The 19,629-nt window shown below is 39.1% G+C and overlaps 1 protein-coding gene across 1 annotated transcript in view; it reads right to left on the bottom strand.

Annotated features, from left to right (window-relative positions):
- Positions 1-966: 966 nt before the first annotated feature.
- The window catches only part of LOC128738300 (uncharacterized), a 40,549-nt gene continuing 21,886 nt past the window's right edge, over positions 967-19,629 (bottom strand). Inside the window, exons 3-6 of the mRNA XM_053833336.1 lie at positions 19,478-19,563; positions 4,608-4,923; positions 1,756-2,045; positions 967-1,059 (exon numbers count right to left, since the gene is read on the bottom strand). Of these exons, the coding sequence (XP_053689311.1) occupies positions 967-1,059; positions 1,756-2,045; positions 4,608-4,923; positions 19,478-19,563 (785 nt within the window). The remainder of the gene's footprint in view (positions 1,060-1,755; positions 2,046-4,607; positions 4,924-19,477; positions 19,564-19,629) is intronic.

Genomic DNA, 19,629 nt, shown 5'->3' with positions numbered 1-19,629 from the left:
TTATTCGGATAGAAATTGCATTTAGAACGACGTCAACTCAACAATACTATGTATAACAAACGAAATGTACATTTGTGCAAATAGTTTTCGGTGCATTTAGTTATGTATTTGTAGTTTTTAGTTTTCAGTACATATATTACACATTGACTTCATTCATGTAGCTATTTTTTCGCAAATACAGTTGTAAATATATGCTTTCATTTCAATACAAATATTGGTTATTACTTCTGTTGGTTTCACTATTTCTAACCACTTAGCTATTATCTGCTTGAAAAGATTCCGATGGGGCTGCAGAATATTCATAATTTAAATGACATTTTTTGTCCAGGCTCTTCTAACTAAACTGCTTGCTAATCTTGTTTTCGTTTTCTAACAAATTTAGCTTGCACGAGGTTAAAAGAAAAAGTAATGCAACAGTCCTTTTATGGCGATAGAAATTGTATGCTTACTCGTTAATTTATCTTGACACACTTACAATAACATTGTACACTGAAGTAATTATATTACCGGTCATGTTGTAAAGGCCATACATATGCGAACTCAAATTCTGTCCGTTTTGTTCAAATTCTCGACGCAAAATCTTCCAGCAGAATCATTGCTATTTAATTCTACATCAAGTGAGTACCTAGTTATAACCTGCCTTGGTACTTCAAATTGAGTGAGTATTCATAGCTATTCGTAATTCAGCAGTATGTTAACTAGTAGTTGCTCATAATGTGATTTTACTATAGCTATAATAGTCATCACTGAAATCTTTAATTATTTCTCGTACTGCAAGTTTAGTTTATTACTGATAAGATAAAAATATTCGAAAAGGCTTCATTTTGTTCAATTATTCAATTATGTCCTATTCTTCGACCATTATATTTGTGCAATTCTTCTGTTTTTTCATAGCTGAAATATAGTGATTGTTGACTAGTATTATTAACTTTTCGTAGGCTTCAGTTGATTTACAAACGACTTGACTTAAAGTATAGTGCAAGCAGTGCCATGCATAACCTCGCTGATAAACATTGGCGTACCAGCTCCCAAACCTCCATCAGTTTTTTCGTTTTCGTTCTGGAAAAAATAAGGTTTTATACATATGAAACCAAACGATAAGGAATATTTTAATTTAGACCCACGGATGCAAAACCAACAAAACACACTTCCTGTTGCAAGCGCAATTCTTGACGTGTATCCCTTTTCACTCATGCCTTCGTTTTTTCAAACGGTAAGGACTTTGCAAATATGCAAGATTGCCAAGTTTATAAAATTCAATTTGATTTAAATTTTTTCTCTTCTTTTCCTGTATCATTTGTTTTTTATATGGTTTGCTGGTTAAAAATGTTAAAATGTTAACCGCGGGTCTATATTGGGCATTGGTTAGCATTTTCGGCATGCTTCTAATTATTAGGCTTACTCTGTGTTCATGTTACCACTACGAAAGGAATATGTCAGTCATAGTAGAGTATATTGGTGGAAATTAGTGATAGTTTTTCCCCAGCCCAGGATGTGTAAAACTGAGGGTAGGCCCAAAATAGAAGTACGCTGAAGAACTATTGCCGTACTCTACACACTTAAAAAACTCGGCAAAATTTTCCGAGATTTGGACAGCCGAGCGTTCGGTGAAAATTTCTGTGGTGCATATCGACGTTTACGGATCTCAACTAACGTTTGGTATAACAAAAAATTCTCCTCTCCAAAACTCGGCAAAATTTTGCCGACTTCAGTGCATTTTTTAAAGTGTATATACAATCTATAATAACGACTAACCTGATCATATTCGCAGTCAAAATAGCGACTTTGACAATCCAAACATCGACATTGGTCTGACATTTTACATGTAATGCCACATTCCTTAGCGACGGCCTTATATAGTTGTTTACTAGATTTATACAGTATTTCCGGTCCTTTGACTTCCTGTTGCACTATCATCGATGCGGTGGACGATCCCTCATAGGCTTGTGAGTTGAAAGATTGACACTCATCCGCATATGAATCATTATCTAGGTTGTCTGTTGATAGGCAGGTTTCTTCAATGTGCATCTCTTCCATTTCTTCAGCTTTAAATAAAATTATTATGATGAGTGACTGAACATTTAATTAAATGAGATACATAGATACATTAAATGAGATACATAGATACATAGAGATTCTGGGCACTTTGACGTATTTGCTATTTGTTGGATTGTAATAATGTTTATGAAAACAAAGGTAAGAATATTCAAAACAAAAAATTAATATGGATTTTCATTGAAATTTTCAAGCTAAGTGTATTTAGCGTGACTTCCTGTGATACAATTGCCAAACAAATGGATTCAACGCTAACATAACTTACTTAGGGCAAAAAAGATCGATTTTATCCCAGTGGACTCCAGAGATTTTGAACTGCACTCAAAAAAAAAAAAAATCGGCACGTCAAGTTTACGTGAAAACATAGGTAATTCTCATCCATCACACATTCATGTGAATTATTGGTTACTCGCACTCATACTAACCAGTTTACGTGCGATCCCGGTAGGTTTTATCAACTTTCCTATTAACTACATGAAGTTCATGTAAGTTGCTGTACAGAAGTTTACATGATTTTGCATGTGGATGCGACGTGTCGATTTTTTAGAGTGTGTACACCTCTGTAGCTGTACACCGCGAAAAGTACTTTTTATTTGTAGGGGAAGACGGGGTAAGACGGCCCCCCTAAGCGAATAAATTGCTAGCATAAAATGTGTACGAAAATTCACCTTTTGTTGTTCCACACATGGAAAAGCATTCATTTATCTACCATTAAAAATTATATAAAGAATTAATTAGTCTATTTTTCCGTAATTTTTCATCAATTTTTAGAAACGTCTAAAAATTACTCGTTCAAACCAGCCGGGGTAATAAGGACCACCAAAGGGGTAAGACGGACCATGGCGGAGTAAGGTGGATTGTGGCAGATTTGAAGGTTTCTTTGAGTTGTAAACGCAATTTCAATATTTTAACTAAGTAAGAACAACTTCTTAAGGGGTTTTTAGGTACATGCTAAAAGAAGGTATAGTTTAATTTAGACACCTGCTAAAAGAAGGAATTTTACTACTAGTTAAATTTTGAAAATAAGAGTAGACGTTATTTTACTCCGCTGGTTTTTATCTACTCTTTTCTTGGCGTTATTTTTGTTGGTTTGTCAGCAGGGCGTTTACTCTTAAGTGAAGGGTATACACTTTAGGTGAAGGCAAAGAAGGCAACACATTAAATGTGAATTGGAATCATCGAATTTTGATTCCATTAGATCAAAATTTACATTGATTGTGTTATTCGAATGGCACTTGTTGGCTTCTTTTGACGTGGGAGGCTCTGTGTTAGACAGGATGATCTCAGATTCAGGGGTAATTTTTATTACAGATGTACTCTATTTCGAAAAAGACACTGATGAAGCCTGCAAGTCGTAAACAAAATGCGTATCTGTCAGAATAATAAAAAAGTTAGTCAAATTCAACAGGAAAAAAGTTGATTTTTTTATTCAATATTTTTAAAATCTATTAAAACACTAAACAGAAGAACTTTAGGCAATTGCAAATGAGCACGTATGACGTATGGCCCTTTTACCCCGTGAAAAATGGCCCGTCTTACCCCTACTTAACAATTTACATTATTTTGCTTTTATCTCTCAATCCGTACTATTTTATATACCTTTTCCGCCACATGCAGAAAAAGAATTGCCCAATTAAAGTCAGTGGTAAGAGAAACGACAAAATACATAACTTTTTTTGCTGAAAAACCTGAAATTTGTTGCTGCTGAAATTATATCGCATGAAGACACTGCGAACGAAAAGTTTGTTTCGATTCTAGTTTTGACGTTGGATACGGCCGAGTGCCACAGGTTATCTCGAAAGTGTTTAGATAGGCTAATAAACAAAACATACTGGGGCATTTGTAGAAAATTTAAGGATTTCTTGACGAAATCAATGTGGTCCCTCTTACCCCGCCGGGCCTTCTTGCCCCTTGTTCCCCTACAAGACTACTAGAAATAGCTGCTTATATTAAACAAAATGTGTAGCAGATTAAGGTAAGTTTAAGCTTTTACGTTTCACACAATATTTCAAATGTCTTTTCAAAACGCAGAAAAAATAGAAATTCGTTACAAATATTCATGTTCTATTATTACATATGCATCGCCCAGTTAGCTTCGAGGTACGATGGCGGTCTAACAAGTCAGTCGTTGCGTGTTCGAATCCGGCTAGGCGGTGCTTGCTAGATAGAGTCAGTAGGATTGTAGGATTGTTGCACTGACCCCGTAAATTTTCTGTACTCTAACAGCCGGCCGCGACGTCTGTCGATAAAGAAGGGCCTAAAGACGGTATAAGCCCAAGGCTTTGTTTTATTATTACATATAGCCAATAGGTCAACTGTTTATTTAAGGCAAATAAATTAGAATTCACAACTGTCTTTTATATAGGCGTTTTGCGCATGTGCAACGAAATTACATTTCACAAATAAAAAATGATATCTCTATAAGCTCTCGGTGATAGACCAATGGCTGCCTATGCAACGGCGGTTAAAAAAAGGAGGTAATCTAAATTTAGATTCAATTTTGATTCACAACTATAAATTTGGGTATCTACGAGTAAAATACTATGATTTACCAAGCTGCTCCATCTGTTGTTGATTAACAATGCTATACAAGGGATCGCATGAACCAGTACATCCTAGATGATTCTCTTGTGAGGGTGACGTGGTTGAACTGCAGGAATAAAGGGATGAATCGATGCTTTCTTGTTTGCTCGTTGCATTTGGAGTTCCTTGCGGTTGATTCTGTTGATCAGTAAGCTGTTGCTGCTTTTCTAACCCAGGGGCGTTGATGTTTAACTGTTGATTGCTTCCAAGCATCTCGCAATTTGATAGTGATAGACTTAGACTCGATGTTTTGTTGTTCTCCTTATCCAACGCTGCGAGGCGGTTCTAAATTTATGTGGAAAAATTAATATGGAAACATAATTAATATGTCATTACTATCTCACATTTTTAGATAGTTCTTAGTTTTAGACAGATTTTTTGTATAATTAAATCTAGTAGTTTGATGGTATTAGGGTATTGGAATTTCTTTTCATTGCGTAATTGAGTAGTAATACAAGTAAATATATTTTTTGAACAAATTAAATTTGTATTGGCGTTATGCTTCAACTGGTTCGATTCAAAGATACGCTTTTTGAAGTATGCAATGTTTCATTTAATTTGAGTCTTTCACTTGTTATATATTTTGTTTGAAAGGCTCGTTGAAGTCAATAACAGCTAACATCAATGTTGAAGGCTATGTTTTTGCGAGGCAAGAAGTTTTAAGACATGCGTCATTAAAATTAGGTAGGATCAAGATAGCAGATTACTTATTTTACGGTGCCTCCTAGTCTGCTTTTTGACGTAAGACCAGGGATGGTCCGATAATAACTAGTTCTACAGATGTCCCATACGTCGACGGTACGTCAAATGTATCAAAATTGAGTCAAAGTGATCGGACCATCCCTGCTACGTATTACCGCAGGGTGTCAATCCGAGATTTGGATTCGAGCTAGCGAAAGAATGAAAGATTTCGAACGCTTATAACACTTCCAATTTAGAACGGATTTTGATGGTTGTTGGTTCGCATATCACTCGATTCATAAAAGATGCAGCAATTTTATGGCTTTTACGAAAAGACCCTTTTCTAATCGCTAGATAGTGAAAATCAATAAAAACTTTGAAGTTGAAATTTTCCGTGTGAAAGCCTTGTTTTCCAAGCACGGACTATATAAAGACTATTGAAAATACATATAACGAAAAGCAGAGCCATTCCGAACCAATCACTGCAACTTTCCTCTTCGCTAAGCTTGGACCACACCAATAGTATTTAATCCGACTTAGATATCGTCGTTTGGAAATTTATTTTACAAGTTTCACATCGTGTTTTTGCTTGCTAGAATGTAAGCAAATCCTAGGTGCTACATTCCGATTTGGAAATTTAAAATTCGGTTTTTAAACGATAGACTTCGGCAGCCAGCTGTAAGAGTTCAGAACTATTGCAGAGTCAATGATTCTGTTGACTCTAATAGCCTCTCTTAGTCGAGATACGAAAACGCGCCGCTTGTTAGACCAATGTCGTACTTCGAGGTCAAGGCTTTTGGCTTGCTACATAACTCTGCAAACAGGCGACATATGCAGTCATGGACTGGCTCATGTAAATAAGTTTTCATGCCTTGATGGTTGCAATCGCGGAATGACAATGAAAAGCTTACTTTTTGTTAATTGTCAGTGTGGAGTGTGGACTAATGTACGTTAAATATAGTATTATTTGAATTTTGGTGAAGCCAGATAGATTATTAAAGCATTATTATCGCCAATAGCATAGGTATTACTTCTATGAGTGCGTGAGCAAGATTTCTATTTTAAAATTCTCCGGCACATGTAAAAATATTCGTTTTTGGCATCACAACATATTCAAAATACAAAACATAAGTATATCATAAATACGATATAATTATTTAGCAAGATAATACTAGGGGTATTGACGCAGCGCTTGCTATGTTGCGTATATGCCCAGTCAGCATTTTCATATGTATAATTAGATTGCAAAAACAAGAGTTGCGTACTGATATGTATCCAACAAAATCGTTTTCGACACGCAAAAGCCGCTTATCCGTACCATTTTGGAGGCGATATACGCACTGAGGAATAGTTTAGACCGACACACTTATATAGGTATTTCAATACAATAAGATCCTATTAAGCGCGACCAGTTTCAAACAGATATATAACATTGTGCTGAAAATCGTATGTTTGTCAGTGTTCGGAATCGAATTAGCCAAGTTTTGTAGCAGCCTCTTATGTGCAGCTTAAACTGCAAATGTATTTCACTAAGAATTTGTTTTATATAAATCAAGTTATTACTTACAACGATTTGCCAATCCTCACTCTCTTACACACCGTTTCTGACCTATATTACCTCGTTTTTGCTACCGGTTAACAATTACGCGGTTCGGCTATTTAGATATAAGCAATCAATTTTATTTATTTATTTTATAATAGCATTAATCTCACTTACTTTAGTTTCCAATTTTATATAATTTTACCAATTTTAATTTAGATGCATGAATAACAAATTTAGAATAAACCAATTTAGAATTAGATGCCTGAAATTTCGTCTCTAGCTTTAACATCGATTCTCTTTTATAACTTCTTATTTATTGTATTGTTATTATTTCTTCTGACATAACTTCCGTTGTCAGCAACCAAATGTCAAATTTTGTTCCCAAGGGGTAAGCCTTCTGCATTGACCTGCTTCACAGCAGTGTTAACAATCCCCAGCCCGTAACATCCGGTAATTTAATCGGAATTCCCGGATTTACCGTCTTGTATTTCCATTACCGCCAAATTAACAACCGCACGTTTGACGACGCCTCTCGAAGTCCTTACGTTTGCCTGTCTTATCCTACCATCTGCTCCAGCAAAAACCTCTTCCACGACGCCTCTTATCCAGCTCTTTCTATTTTTCCCATCGACGATAAATACAAGATCTCCAACTTTTAATTGTCTCGTTTCCTCGAACCACTTCGTACGAACGTTGATTGTTGGCAAGTATTCCTTATACCACCTTTGCCACATTTGATCTGCCAAGTACTGAGATCGCTTATAAGCGTTTCTTAATGCTTCAGCATAATCCACGGTTTCATCCACTGCTTTATCCGAATTAGTCACCGATCCCCGAAGAAAATGATTCGGTGTCAATGACTCTTCCTCAGCAAAGTCCTGCGGCATATACGTAAGCGGTAGCATATTAATCATGTCTTCCGCTTCAGCTAAAGTTGTATTTAGTATTTCATCTGTCAAAACTCTACCATCTTGCAGCGTTTTCAAAGCTGCCCATGTGCGGGGTACATGGGGGGTTGAAGTTCCACGTCGTAGTGGCACTAGATATTTTATCTGCACAATCGCTATTTATCTTTTTCCGAATCCGCTGCATTTCAGCGTCAGCTCCTTTGAAGCACGTAGCGTTATCTGAAAATATTTCAGTGGGCATGCCACGCTTACAGGCAAACCTGCGAATCGCCATAAAACAGGATTCCGTCGTAAGGCTGTAGACTACCTCCAAATGCACGGCTCGCACGGCCAAACATGTGAATACAGCGACCCACCTTTTTTCCTTTCTACGACCAATTGTTACTTCAACAGGTCCTAGATAATCTAATCCAGCTGCGCTGAACGGTCGCACCAGCGGCGTTGTCCTTTGCACAGGTAGCGGACCCATCATCGGTGTCTGTGGTTTACACCGATTCACCTTGCACCAAATGCAGTCACGCATCACTTTCAGAACAGCAGCCCGTATGTTTGGTATCCAGAATTTTTGTCGTAGCTCATTCACTACTGTTTCGCGGTTCGCATGACCATATTTCTCATGATAAAATTGTATCAGCATTTCAGTTACTTTGTGTTTTCTACACAGAATGATTGGAAATTTTTTATCGAATGGAATTGAGGGTGACCTTCCCATTCTGCCGTCCACTCTTGGCACATCTTCATTATCTATTAGCGGACACAACTTGTGAAGACAACTAGATTTCCCCCAGCGTGAATTTTACATCACCTTGCTGCTGCATATTTTGCGTTAATATACTCATCTCATCGGGATAACTTTCAAACTGTACTTGTTTCCAAAGTATAGTTTCCGCTTTCTGAAATTCTTCTTTTCGAAGCGGACTTTTCGTTGAGCGGATTGCCTGCCTAATTAAACGCTGTTGATTTTCGGTCGCCGTGAATGTTACTATCGGGCAACCACGTCGCTTAAGCAAACAATTGTCAATGAATCGCACCACGATCGCCGTCACTCGTATCAACTTTGTCCACCGAGAAACCGTTTGAACGTCAATCAGCCCGTGAAATAAAACGACACCTCTCGCTTCTTCACCCGTATTCTCAATTTCAATTTCATTAACCGGCCAGTATTTTTCTTCTTCATATAAAAAGGATGGTCCAGTAAACCATTCACCGTCGCTCTCAAGTGGCGGCCCTCTTCCCCACTTAGTCAACACATCCGCCGAATTAAGCTTTGTAGGGATCCACCTCCATCCAGTCAAGCTTGTTAATTCCAATAATTAGCCTACTCTAAAGGCCACAAATTGTTTAAATTTGTGCTGATCTGATTTGATCCAGCTACAAACTGTTCGGGAATCGGTCCACAGAATATACCGAGATATTTTCAAAATATGTGTACGCTGAATTGTTTCCTCCATCCGTGCCCCCAGGACAGCCGCCATTAATTCGAGGCGAGGAATCGATTGGCGTTTAAGTGGAGCGACTTTCGCACGTGACATCATCAAACTGCAACAAACAGTTCCATTGATGCATGCACGCAGATAGGCTACACAGCCATAGGCGTATTTACTCGCGTCAGAAAATATATGCACTTCAAGAGATTCGACTGAAGAGGACATTGCGTCACCAAGATAACATCGAGCTATTCTAACTTCATCCACCTGTCTGATTAGTGCAATCCACCGTTTCCACAACACCCAGCAGTCGTCGCTTATTTCATTATCCCAGTCACAACCAGACCTCCAGAGGTGTTGTACTATTATTTTTCCGTGTATGGTAAATGGGGACAATAGACCCAATGGATCGAAGAACCTCATTACTCTGCTTAGCACTATCCTTTTTGTTGGTCGTTTTTCGCCACTCATGTACGGCTGAAACTCTTCTCTTTGGTGAGTGGAAAATGAAAACTCATCCCGTTTCGGATTCCAAACGATTCCGAGTACTCTTTCGTTATTCGTTTCCTTATCTCGGCTAAAATGAACATCTTGCATAGCTTGCTGCTCACCGAGGCCGCGTAAGACATCGTGAGAATTAGATAGCCAATTTTTAATCTCGAACCCTGCTCTCGAGTGTACGAAGCTCACTTGCTTTGAACGGCGAATCGCTTCTTCGACGGTATCGACACTGTCGAAATAATCGTCGACATAGTGACGATTAATTATCGCTTCAGCCGCTTCGGGATACTGCACTGCATACTCTTTTGCATTTTTATTTTCTACAAATTGGGCCGACGAGGGTGAACAGGTCGACCCAAATGTAGCAACGTCCATGACGTAAGTAGTGGGTGGCTGATCGGAATTTTTACGAAACAGAAAACGTTGCACTTGCTTGTCCTCAGCCCTAATTTTCACCTGGTGATACATTTCGCGCAGGTCTCCGCCAAATGCAATCCTATACTGTCGAAACCCAACAATGACGGACACCAGAGAAACCAGCATATCGGGGCCTGCCAGCAGTTGTGAGTTCAATGACACTCCCTTTACCGATGCGGCTGCGTCCCAGACTAGCCGTATTTTTGATGGTTTTTTGGGATTCAAAACTACGTTAAGCGGCAAGTACCAGTATTTACCAGGGGCGGTATTATTTAATTCGTCGCAGGTAGCTAAATGTGCATATCCCTTTTCTACATACTGTTCAATTTGACTACAAACGTTCTCATACAATTGCGGGTCTTTTTGTAACTTATTTTCCAATTGCTTTAATCTCCTTAAGGCCATAGAGAAATTGTTCGGAAACCAGGGATCATCAGCTTTCCACAATAGGCCAGTTTCAAAACGCTGTCCTATTCTTTTAGTGGAACGCTCTAGTATCTCCCACGCTCTTCTATCCTCAGCGGACTCTTGCGGCAGGCTTATCACTGTTTCTTCCAGCGTATAATGGCTCTTTATTAAAGCGTGTAAGTCTTCGTTACTTACTTCTGCATGATAACCAAGGTAGCTTTCTGGTTGATATTCGATAACTTGCTTCGGACCATAAACTGTCCAGCCTAGATGACATCGAACAGCTATCGGATCCATAGCCGTACCTAACTTCACTTCTAAAGGAGCGAATGCGTGGAGGTTGTTCAGCCCAATCAGCATTTCCGGGCGACCCTCGTACGACATAATTGGAAGACCTCGCAAATGTGCATACTGCTTGGACAATTCCTGCACGTCCAACGATTGAGCTGGTAGCATCAGTTTATTTACTGTGCGAACAGATTTTAACATCAGTTTTTCTCCTGCGGTAGCTGTACAGGCCCACAGGTTCATACGCTGCGACTGTTTTTCTACCCTCGTTACATCCGCTGTCCATTTTATGGTTAGTTTTTCCTGAACACCTTTTATTCCTAAACGATCCGCCAGCTGTTGTTCTAATAGCGTTACTGAAGCTCCCTCATCCAAAAATGCCAGCAAACTCAAAACTCGTTCGCCATACTGCAACTGTACCGGTATCATACGAAAAATGATGGGGTTACTCGTACAAATGTGCACACTCGTTCCGACTACACCATTGCTAGGGTGCAACAAAGGATTATGGCGCTCTCTGCAGCCGCCGAAATTGCAACGCATTTTAAATTTACATGGCGTTCCACCATGATCGTTTAGGCAAACGTTGCATAACTTCCACTGGTCTACTACATTCTTCCTATCAGCGAGCTCAAGATTCTTAAAATCCTGACAGAATCGCAGTCTGTGGTCTGTGCGCTGGCATACGACGCAGGGTTTTAAATTTCGTTTGGTCAAATTACTGCCCACCGCAGTCTCAGCTTCAGCATGATTGAACAACGCGCCTTGCTCTCTTACTTTAGCTTTTCCGCTGTAAACTTGTTTGTTTTCCACTCTACAATTCAAATCAATATTCGCCTCACATGCATCTGCTACGATGCCAGAAAGAAAATCAGTAAGCGTTCTTAGCGTTACCTTTCGTTTACTTCGCTTAAAATGAACCCATTCGCGTTTGGTTCCATCGGGAAGCTTGTCGATCAGCTCTTGAATAAGCAAAGGGTTGATCAAATGTTGCGTCATTTGTGCTGCTTCTAGATGCTCGCAGAGCTGCTCTACGGTATTTCCAAAGGGTATATAACTGGCAAGACTTTTCTCGTTGGGTGGTTTTACTTCTCGTACCTGTCTCAGAAGGCTATGGAGAACTTTCTCCGGTCGACCGTACATTTGTTGCAATTTTACTATGACTCTTGGGACGGATCTAGGAAGCAGTAATTGACCGCGCACTAATTCGAGAGCAGGTCCTCGTAAGCATTCCTGCAAACGCACTAAATTTTCGACGTCTGTATATCCACAAGCTTCGTTTGAGGCTATAAAAGCTCCGTAAAATAATGGCCACTCTGCTGGTTTATAGTTACTATATATATAGTTCGGCGGATAGAAAATCGGGAGCCAAATAAACGTCAAAAGCGGAGCCAAAAGCTTTTCAAAATCCAAAATGCAGGAGTAATGTTAAAAAAACACACTTTATTTTCATAGAACTAGTCATTTTCAACACCCGCCAGTGATTATTTTTTGTAAAAACCTGCACATTTCACCATAATTTCAAATTTAATTTCATAAATCAGGGATGCCATTTCGCCTGGTTTTCTATCCGCCGAACTATATATATAGTAACTATATGCTGGTTTACCCGAAAACATAGGGAGCTTGTTAGTAATGCCATTTCTAGCAGCAAGTTGAGCTCTACTCGGCCCGGATCGGTTGTTCCCCAGCCCGTTTACACTCATACCTTCATCTCGTGGTTTGTGTGATTGATGCAACGAATTTCCTTCTGAACCCGTATCCGATTCGCTGTCATATTGTGAGTCATCCTGAGGTTGTGCATTTTGCTTCGGTTTGTGCAATCTCTTCTCATCCGAAAGCTCCGTTTCATGATTTCGCGAACGTGTTTCGAAGTGTTTCTCTGCATTTAACTTAGGAGGAGCGGCCGGTGCACTAGAGAGGTCCAAATTTGTCTCTTTACTCTTAACCATAAGATCTCCTAGCTCTTCGTCCAGTTTCTCCATAGCCCTTTTGAATGTAGATTCTCGAGCTCTCATTCGGTCTATTAGATCCTGCTTATCCTGTAACAATTTTGCTTGGAATACTTTCTGCGCTTCTTCTTCCTTGTCACGTAGTTGTTTTTGTAGCAATTCACGTTTCAGCCTCAGCGAGTGTTTCAATTCAGCTTCCTTAGCTTTTAATTGCATCTCCGACTCTAGTTCCATTTCTAGTTGCTTATGCTGTTTCTCCATAGCTTTAATTCGCTGCTCTAAGGAAGAACCTTTCTGTTGTTCAGACTTTACGCTCGTTTGGTCCGAGTCATCTACGGTTTTTTTTACCGCGATTAGATTTCTTCGCCGCCTTACTCTGCCAATATTCCTGGGCTGCAACTTGACACCCTTCTGCCGAACAAAACCACTTTTTTTTCTTTCCGAACAGCAGCGGTGACCCCAACGCATCGAAAGTGGTACCAGCTATCACAGTATTCGCATCCGATCATATCTTCTACTTCAGTTGAGATCTGATTACAAGTCCCACAGGGGGTTTGAGTAAAATCCAGAGGCTCAGTCATAGTGTTTTGAGGTTAGGCATCGATCCGAAATCACCAAAATCGTTTTTAAGATTGTTCGGAATCGAATTAGCCAAGTTTTGTAGCAGCCTCTTATGTGCAACTTAAACTGCAAATGTATTTCACTAAGAATTTGTTTTATATAAATCAAGTTATTACTTACAACGATTTGCCAATCCTCACTCTCTTACACACCGTTTCTGACCTATATTGCCTCGTTTTTGCTACCGGTTAACAATTACGCGGTTCGGCTATTTAGATATAAGCTATCAATTTTATTTATTTATTTTATAATAGCATTAATCTCACTTACTTTAGTTTCCAATTTTATATAATTTTACCAATTTTAATTTAGATGCATGAATAACAAATTTAGAATAAACTAATTTAGAATTAGATGCCTGAAATTTCGTCTCTACACTGAAACAAGAATCATGGTAATTGTTACCATATTAGAGGGTAAAATTAAGAGGACACACCAATGAATTTTTGCAGAAAAGATTTCTGTTTAGCTTAAACAGTGTTCTGGTCAAAATTACTATGTGTTGTTTTCGGCGTTACCCCGATACATGAGAAATATAACAGAATCGTAGTCAAAATTACTAGACATGACCATGAAAGGTAGTAAAATTATCTGAGAACATATTACTTGTACAAGAATCATGGTAAATTTGAATAGCTTTTTCATGGTACTTACAAAAAGCATGCGTTTTCTGCAAAATTGTGCGAGATACCATGGTTTTTGTTTCAGAGTAGCTTTAACATCGATTCTCTTTTATAACTTCTTATTTATTGTATTGTTATTATTTCTTCTGACATAACTTCCGTTGTCAGCAACCAAATGTCAAATTTTGTCCCCAAGGGGTAAGCCTTCTGCATTGACCTGCTTCACAGCAGTGTTAACAGTCAGCAACTAGCATTATAAACGACAGAAAATCAACTTGTGCGCGCTTAATTAGGCTTTATTTACGAATCTAAATTTGTTAAGAGATATTTACGATAATTCTCGTACATTGATTTGTATACGAGTTGGTGCAGGCTGGGCGGTGTATTCCGTGTATATACTGTCGCTATTCGCATAACAGTCCTAGTTTAATATTTTTTTGAAACGATGGTTCTACAATTGATCAAGGGACGGTAGGGGAAAGAAATGAAAAATTTTTGGTGAAGGAGGGGGGGGGGGGGGTAATTGTAGCTACGCTTAACAAGTAGTCGTGTTGACACTTACCTTTTGTCTAATGCTGGAAGGCGCATGGGTCGAACCAAGCTATAATCTGAGATTATAATCGGATTCGAACCCACAACACCCGCCAGGGCATGTGACTCGCTGGTACTTGTACATTTGAACCATAGAGGCACTTTATTTCTTTCCTCTACCGTCCCTTCATCAATTGTAGAACCATCGTTTTAAGAAGAAAAAAAAAATCTATTTATATAAGAGGCTTATGCCTGTCGCCAAAACGAGGGGCGCGATATGAATTCTCGTGGTAATAATCGCCCCCATTAAGTAAAGACTCAAACCGATCATACCAGATTACAGGTAAGAAGAGCAAAAGTAATGTAGTTGCACCTCATAGAGTTACATAGCGTTAGCGTTACATAGCGTACCTCCTATTTGCTCTCAATGGATCATATCAAACACTCTCGACGAACGTCTATGACCGACTGTTAAACTGCCTTGCAATCTGATTGGTCCACCTAAAAAGACCGGTTCAGATTAACCGTTATCAACCGTCAACAACAACGGAACGGCAAGAAATTATGACGTGTAATCTGTATCAGCCTTAAAGTTTACTAAATATGCCACGTGGGACTTTAGTGTCCATCTAGCGGTAAGCATGAGCAAAAGCTACCTATAATGATCCAATAGACGAGAGGCGACGCGCGCGGATTACAACTATCTAAATATTTATATTATCTATTTATATAAGAGGCTTATGTCTGTACCGAAAACCAGGTCTCTCACAGGACGTCATAAGAGGCTTATCGGTAACTAAAACCAGGTTCCTGAAAGGACGTCATGCTTTTGTAGCAATGGGTTGTATTCTCAGTCAACCGCTGGACTGCTCGATCGCTCAACTGGTTAACTCAAAAGGTCATGCTCGACTGGACTGGTCGATTAGACTGCTCGATTTGATTGCTCGACTGGACTACTCAACTGAACTGCTAGACTGAACTGTTCGATTCGACTTCTCGACTCAACTGCTCGATTGGACAGATCGACTTGACTGCTTGACTGAACAGCTCGATTTAACTGCTCGAACTCGATTCGACTGCTTGTCACATATGCTTGACTTACTACTCGAGTTGACTGCTCTACGTAACTGCACGATTGAACTGCTCGACTGGACTGTTCGATTCGACTGCTCGACTGGACTGCTTGACTGGACAGCATGATTTATTTGCTCGACTAGACTGCTCGATTCAACTGTTCGATTCGACGCTCGACTCAACTGCTCGATTCAACTGCTTGATTCCACTGCTCGACTGCACTACTCGACTCAACTGCTCGAATGAACTGCCTGACTCAACTACTCGATTGGACTATTCGAATCGGCTGCTCTACTCAATTGCTCAACCTGATTGCTCGATTCAACTGCTCGACTAGACTACACGATTTGATTGCTGGACTCAACTGACAGCTTGATTCTACAGCTCGACTAGACTGCTCGACTTAGCCACTCAACCCGACTGCTTGACTTAACTGCTCGATTCAACTGCTTGACTGGACTACTCAACTGAACTGCTCGACTCAACTGTTCGACTGAACCGCATGACCCAACTGCTCGACTAGACTACTCAATTCAACTGCTCGACTAGACTACTCGATTCAACTGCTCGACGGAACTACTCGATTCAACTGCTCGCCGGGACTACTCGACTTGACTGCTCGGTTCAACTGGCCATCTCGACTGCTCGACTCAACTGCTCGGCTGTACTGCTTGATTAAACAGCTTGATCTAACTGCTCGACTAGACTGCTTGATTTGACTGCTCGACTTATCTGCTTGTCTTCTGTTTGATTCGGCAGCTTGACTTAACTGCTCGATTCAACTGCTCGATTCAAATGCTCGATACAACTGCTCGATTGGACTACTCGACTCAACTGCTCGCCTGGACTACTCGACTCAACTGCCCGACTGGACTACTAGACTCAACTGCTTGACTCTACTGCTCGACGCAACTGCTCGAATAAACCGTTCGACTGGACTACTCGACTCAACTGCTCGAATAAACCGTTCGATTGAACTACTCGACTTAACTGCTCGACTCGACTTCTCGAATAAACTGCTCGACTCGACTGCTCGAATAAACTGCCCGACTCGACTGCTCGAATGAACTGCTCGACTCAACTATTCAACTTAACCGCTTGACTCGACTGCTTGACTAAACCATTCGATTCGACTGCTCGACTCAAGTGCTCGATTAAACTGCTCGACTGAACTGCTCGCTTTAACTGGTTGACTTGGCTGCTCGACTCTACTACTCGATTTAACTGCTTGAATGAATAGCTTGATTTAACTGCTCGACTAGACTGCTCGATTTGACTGCTCGTTCCAACTGCTTGACTCAATGGATCATTGTAGGTAGCTTTTGCTCATGCTTACCGATAGATGGACACTAAAGCCCCACGTGGCATATTTAGAGTAAACTTTAAGGCTGATACAGATTACACGTCATAATTTCTTGCCGTTCCGTTGTTGTTGACGGTTGATAACGGTTAATCTGAACCGGTCTTTTTAGGTGGACCAACCAGATTGCAAGGCAGTGTGACAGACGTTCGTCGAGTGTGTTTGAAAGAACATGTCTATGCTGGAGCCATCTGAAATTTTTTAGCTTTTCCAATGATCCATTGCTTGACTCGCCTGCTCAACTCGATTGCTTGTCGCGATATCATATGGTCGGTCTTAAATCAGACCGAACCAAGTCAATACCAACCAAGTTTAATACAAAGATTAAACATCTTCGCAAACACTGGCCAATGCACAGAGGGGCCGGGCCGGACAAAAATGCCAAAATCGATTTTCGATTTTTATTGTTTTCATATTTTTTCTTAAATGTACTATCATTGAATATATATATGCCAAATTTTTAAGTAAATCGAGTAAAAACTAAAGCTTGTAGAATTTTTTGAAGATACCAAAGTCAGTGAAATTTGTTGAAATTCGCAATGCGAAAACTTTACACCCTTTGATATTGAATTCGTTTTAGTTAGTTTAAAATATCGAACACCGAACATGCAAAGATGTGTTTTGATAGGAAATTTTCTTGGGAATCCAATGGAATTTTTAGATTTTACAAAACATCATTGTTATAAAAGTTACAATATAAAATACACGTTATTATTTGATTCTTAAACAGTATTTCGGTCTGTAGGACGCCATCTACTTAGGAGTGCATACTAGTGCATCGACCGCTCATGTTTCATTTTACAGGAAATTTTGTCTAGTTTTCAAAAATCATAGTGGCATCTTGCGCCGTTCTGCGCCAAGGTCTCAAATTTGATGAATTCTGAACAGGGTTGGCACGATCACTTTGACTCAATTCATATTCATTTGACAGTACCGTCCCAATTAAGCAAAATTTAAAAAAGTTACATATGTCGCACTTGTAGAGCTAGTTATTATCTACAATTTTGCTGAATAAAGCAGGGTTGTATCTTTTGTATTCACTGTGCTACAATGCTGCTGCCCCGTGGGTAGTCAAGTGAACGTTCATTTGGTTACCAACGGGGTAGTAACCATATAGTACCTTAAATACTAAAGATACTGCCTAGCTTTATTCAGCAAATTTGAAGATAATAACTAGCTCTACAAATGCCCCATATGTAACTTTTTCAGATTCTGCTTGATTGAGACGGTACTGTCAAATGAATGTGATTTGAATCAAAATGATTGTGCCATGCCTGATTCTTTAATATTTCTTTATCAACTTAAACATCTGAAATCGAATGAAATCTTTCTATAATTCATATGTCGCTTCCATATTAGGTCATTACTTTTGTTATCCATCAATATCTTTCAAATTGCATCAAAATTTCAAGTATAGCAAGAAACACTATAGCCAAAAAAACAGTTTTAATATGTTTCAAAACTTACGTGAATTTGAAATAATACTTCAAATTGAAACACAGTTATGTATTGGAAACATGAGCTTGCCCAATTTATTTTAATTTTAGTAGTTTAGTTTGTTGTAAAACACTCAGAATACGTAAAATGTATATGCAGAAAAATAAAGTATATGATTTACAGTGTTAATATTTTTTTAATCAACCCTAGACGTTCATATGATAATTTTAGAACATTTTAGATGCAAAAATCAGATTCAGCGACCCAAAATTACTCTTAGGTGGCATTTTCAACATCTTTGGACAACTTTATTATTTTTGTCCAGCTTTTGTATGGAGAGGATCCACTGTGCAATGGAATGTATCCGCAGTCTTCGGAATTCTGAACAGACATTTATATTTTCCAGATCGTAAGATTCGGGCTCAACTAGTTAATATATATGTATGACCGCATTACAATGTCAAGACTAAAAAAAACAAGTGATTAGTCTAGCCCTTGTTTTCATGAATATGGAACTGTCATGCGAGTAGCGGCAGTATAAATACGTAATACACCGTATACGCAACATAGCAAGCGCTACGTGAATATCCCTACTATTATTTACTTTACGCTGTTTTATACCACGCGTGGGTCAATATGGTATGAAAAGTTTTCTTTAATATTCATGGTTTCTTCGCAACCTGCCTAACGTAGTTCTACGCCAGCTACGCGGTCGTATCCAATGTACAACCTTTCTTACGTTTAAATTAGCTTCGCAAGCAAACTGTTTCCCATGCAATGTATTAACCCTTAAATGCGCACGCTGAAAAAATTCATTTATAAAGAAAACTTACTTATCTAAAGGCGGTAAACATAATTTACTCTGGGGATGTTTTTCACTATGTTGTTTTAAAGGGTCAAATATTATTGTTTTGATTCATTGCATGGCAAACAGTTTCTTAGGGTTTCCTAGCTGAAAGACTTACTGTAGTTATGATTATTTATTTCTTTATTCCTTTGTATCTTTATTCTATGTTTGATTTTCGACTACGGCTTACGTTTCGCTTAATACTGGATTGTAATACATACCTCTTCTAGAACATGTTCGTAGGATGGCGGTGGGCTGAGTGGTACTGTATTATTTTCCGTGTGTATCAGCGATGGATTTACGTACCCTAAAAAATAAGAACAAATGCTCATGCAGTTTACTTGTGCACGTATGACTATCACTATCGTCGATA

This window comes from Sabethes cyaneus, chromosome 2 (assembly GCF_943734655.1).
Source record: "Sabethes cyaneus chromosome 2, idSabCyanKW18_F2, whole genome shotgun sequence".
In the NCBI taxonomy this organism is placed as follows: Eukaryota; Metazoa; Arthropoda; class Insecta; order Diptera; family Culicidae; genus Sabethes; species Sabethes cyaneus.
The sequence above is the reverse complement of the archived record's forward strand: the minus strand, read 5'-3'. Positions and strand labels throughout refer to the sequence as shown.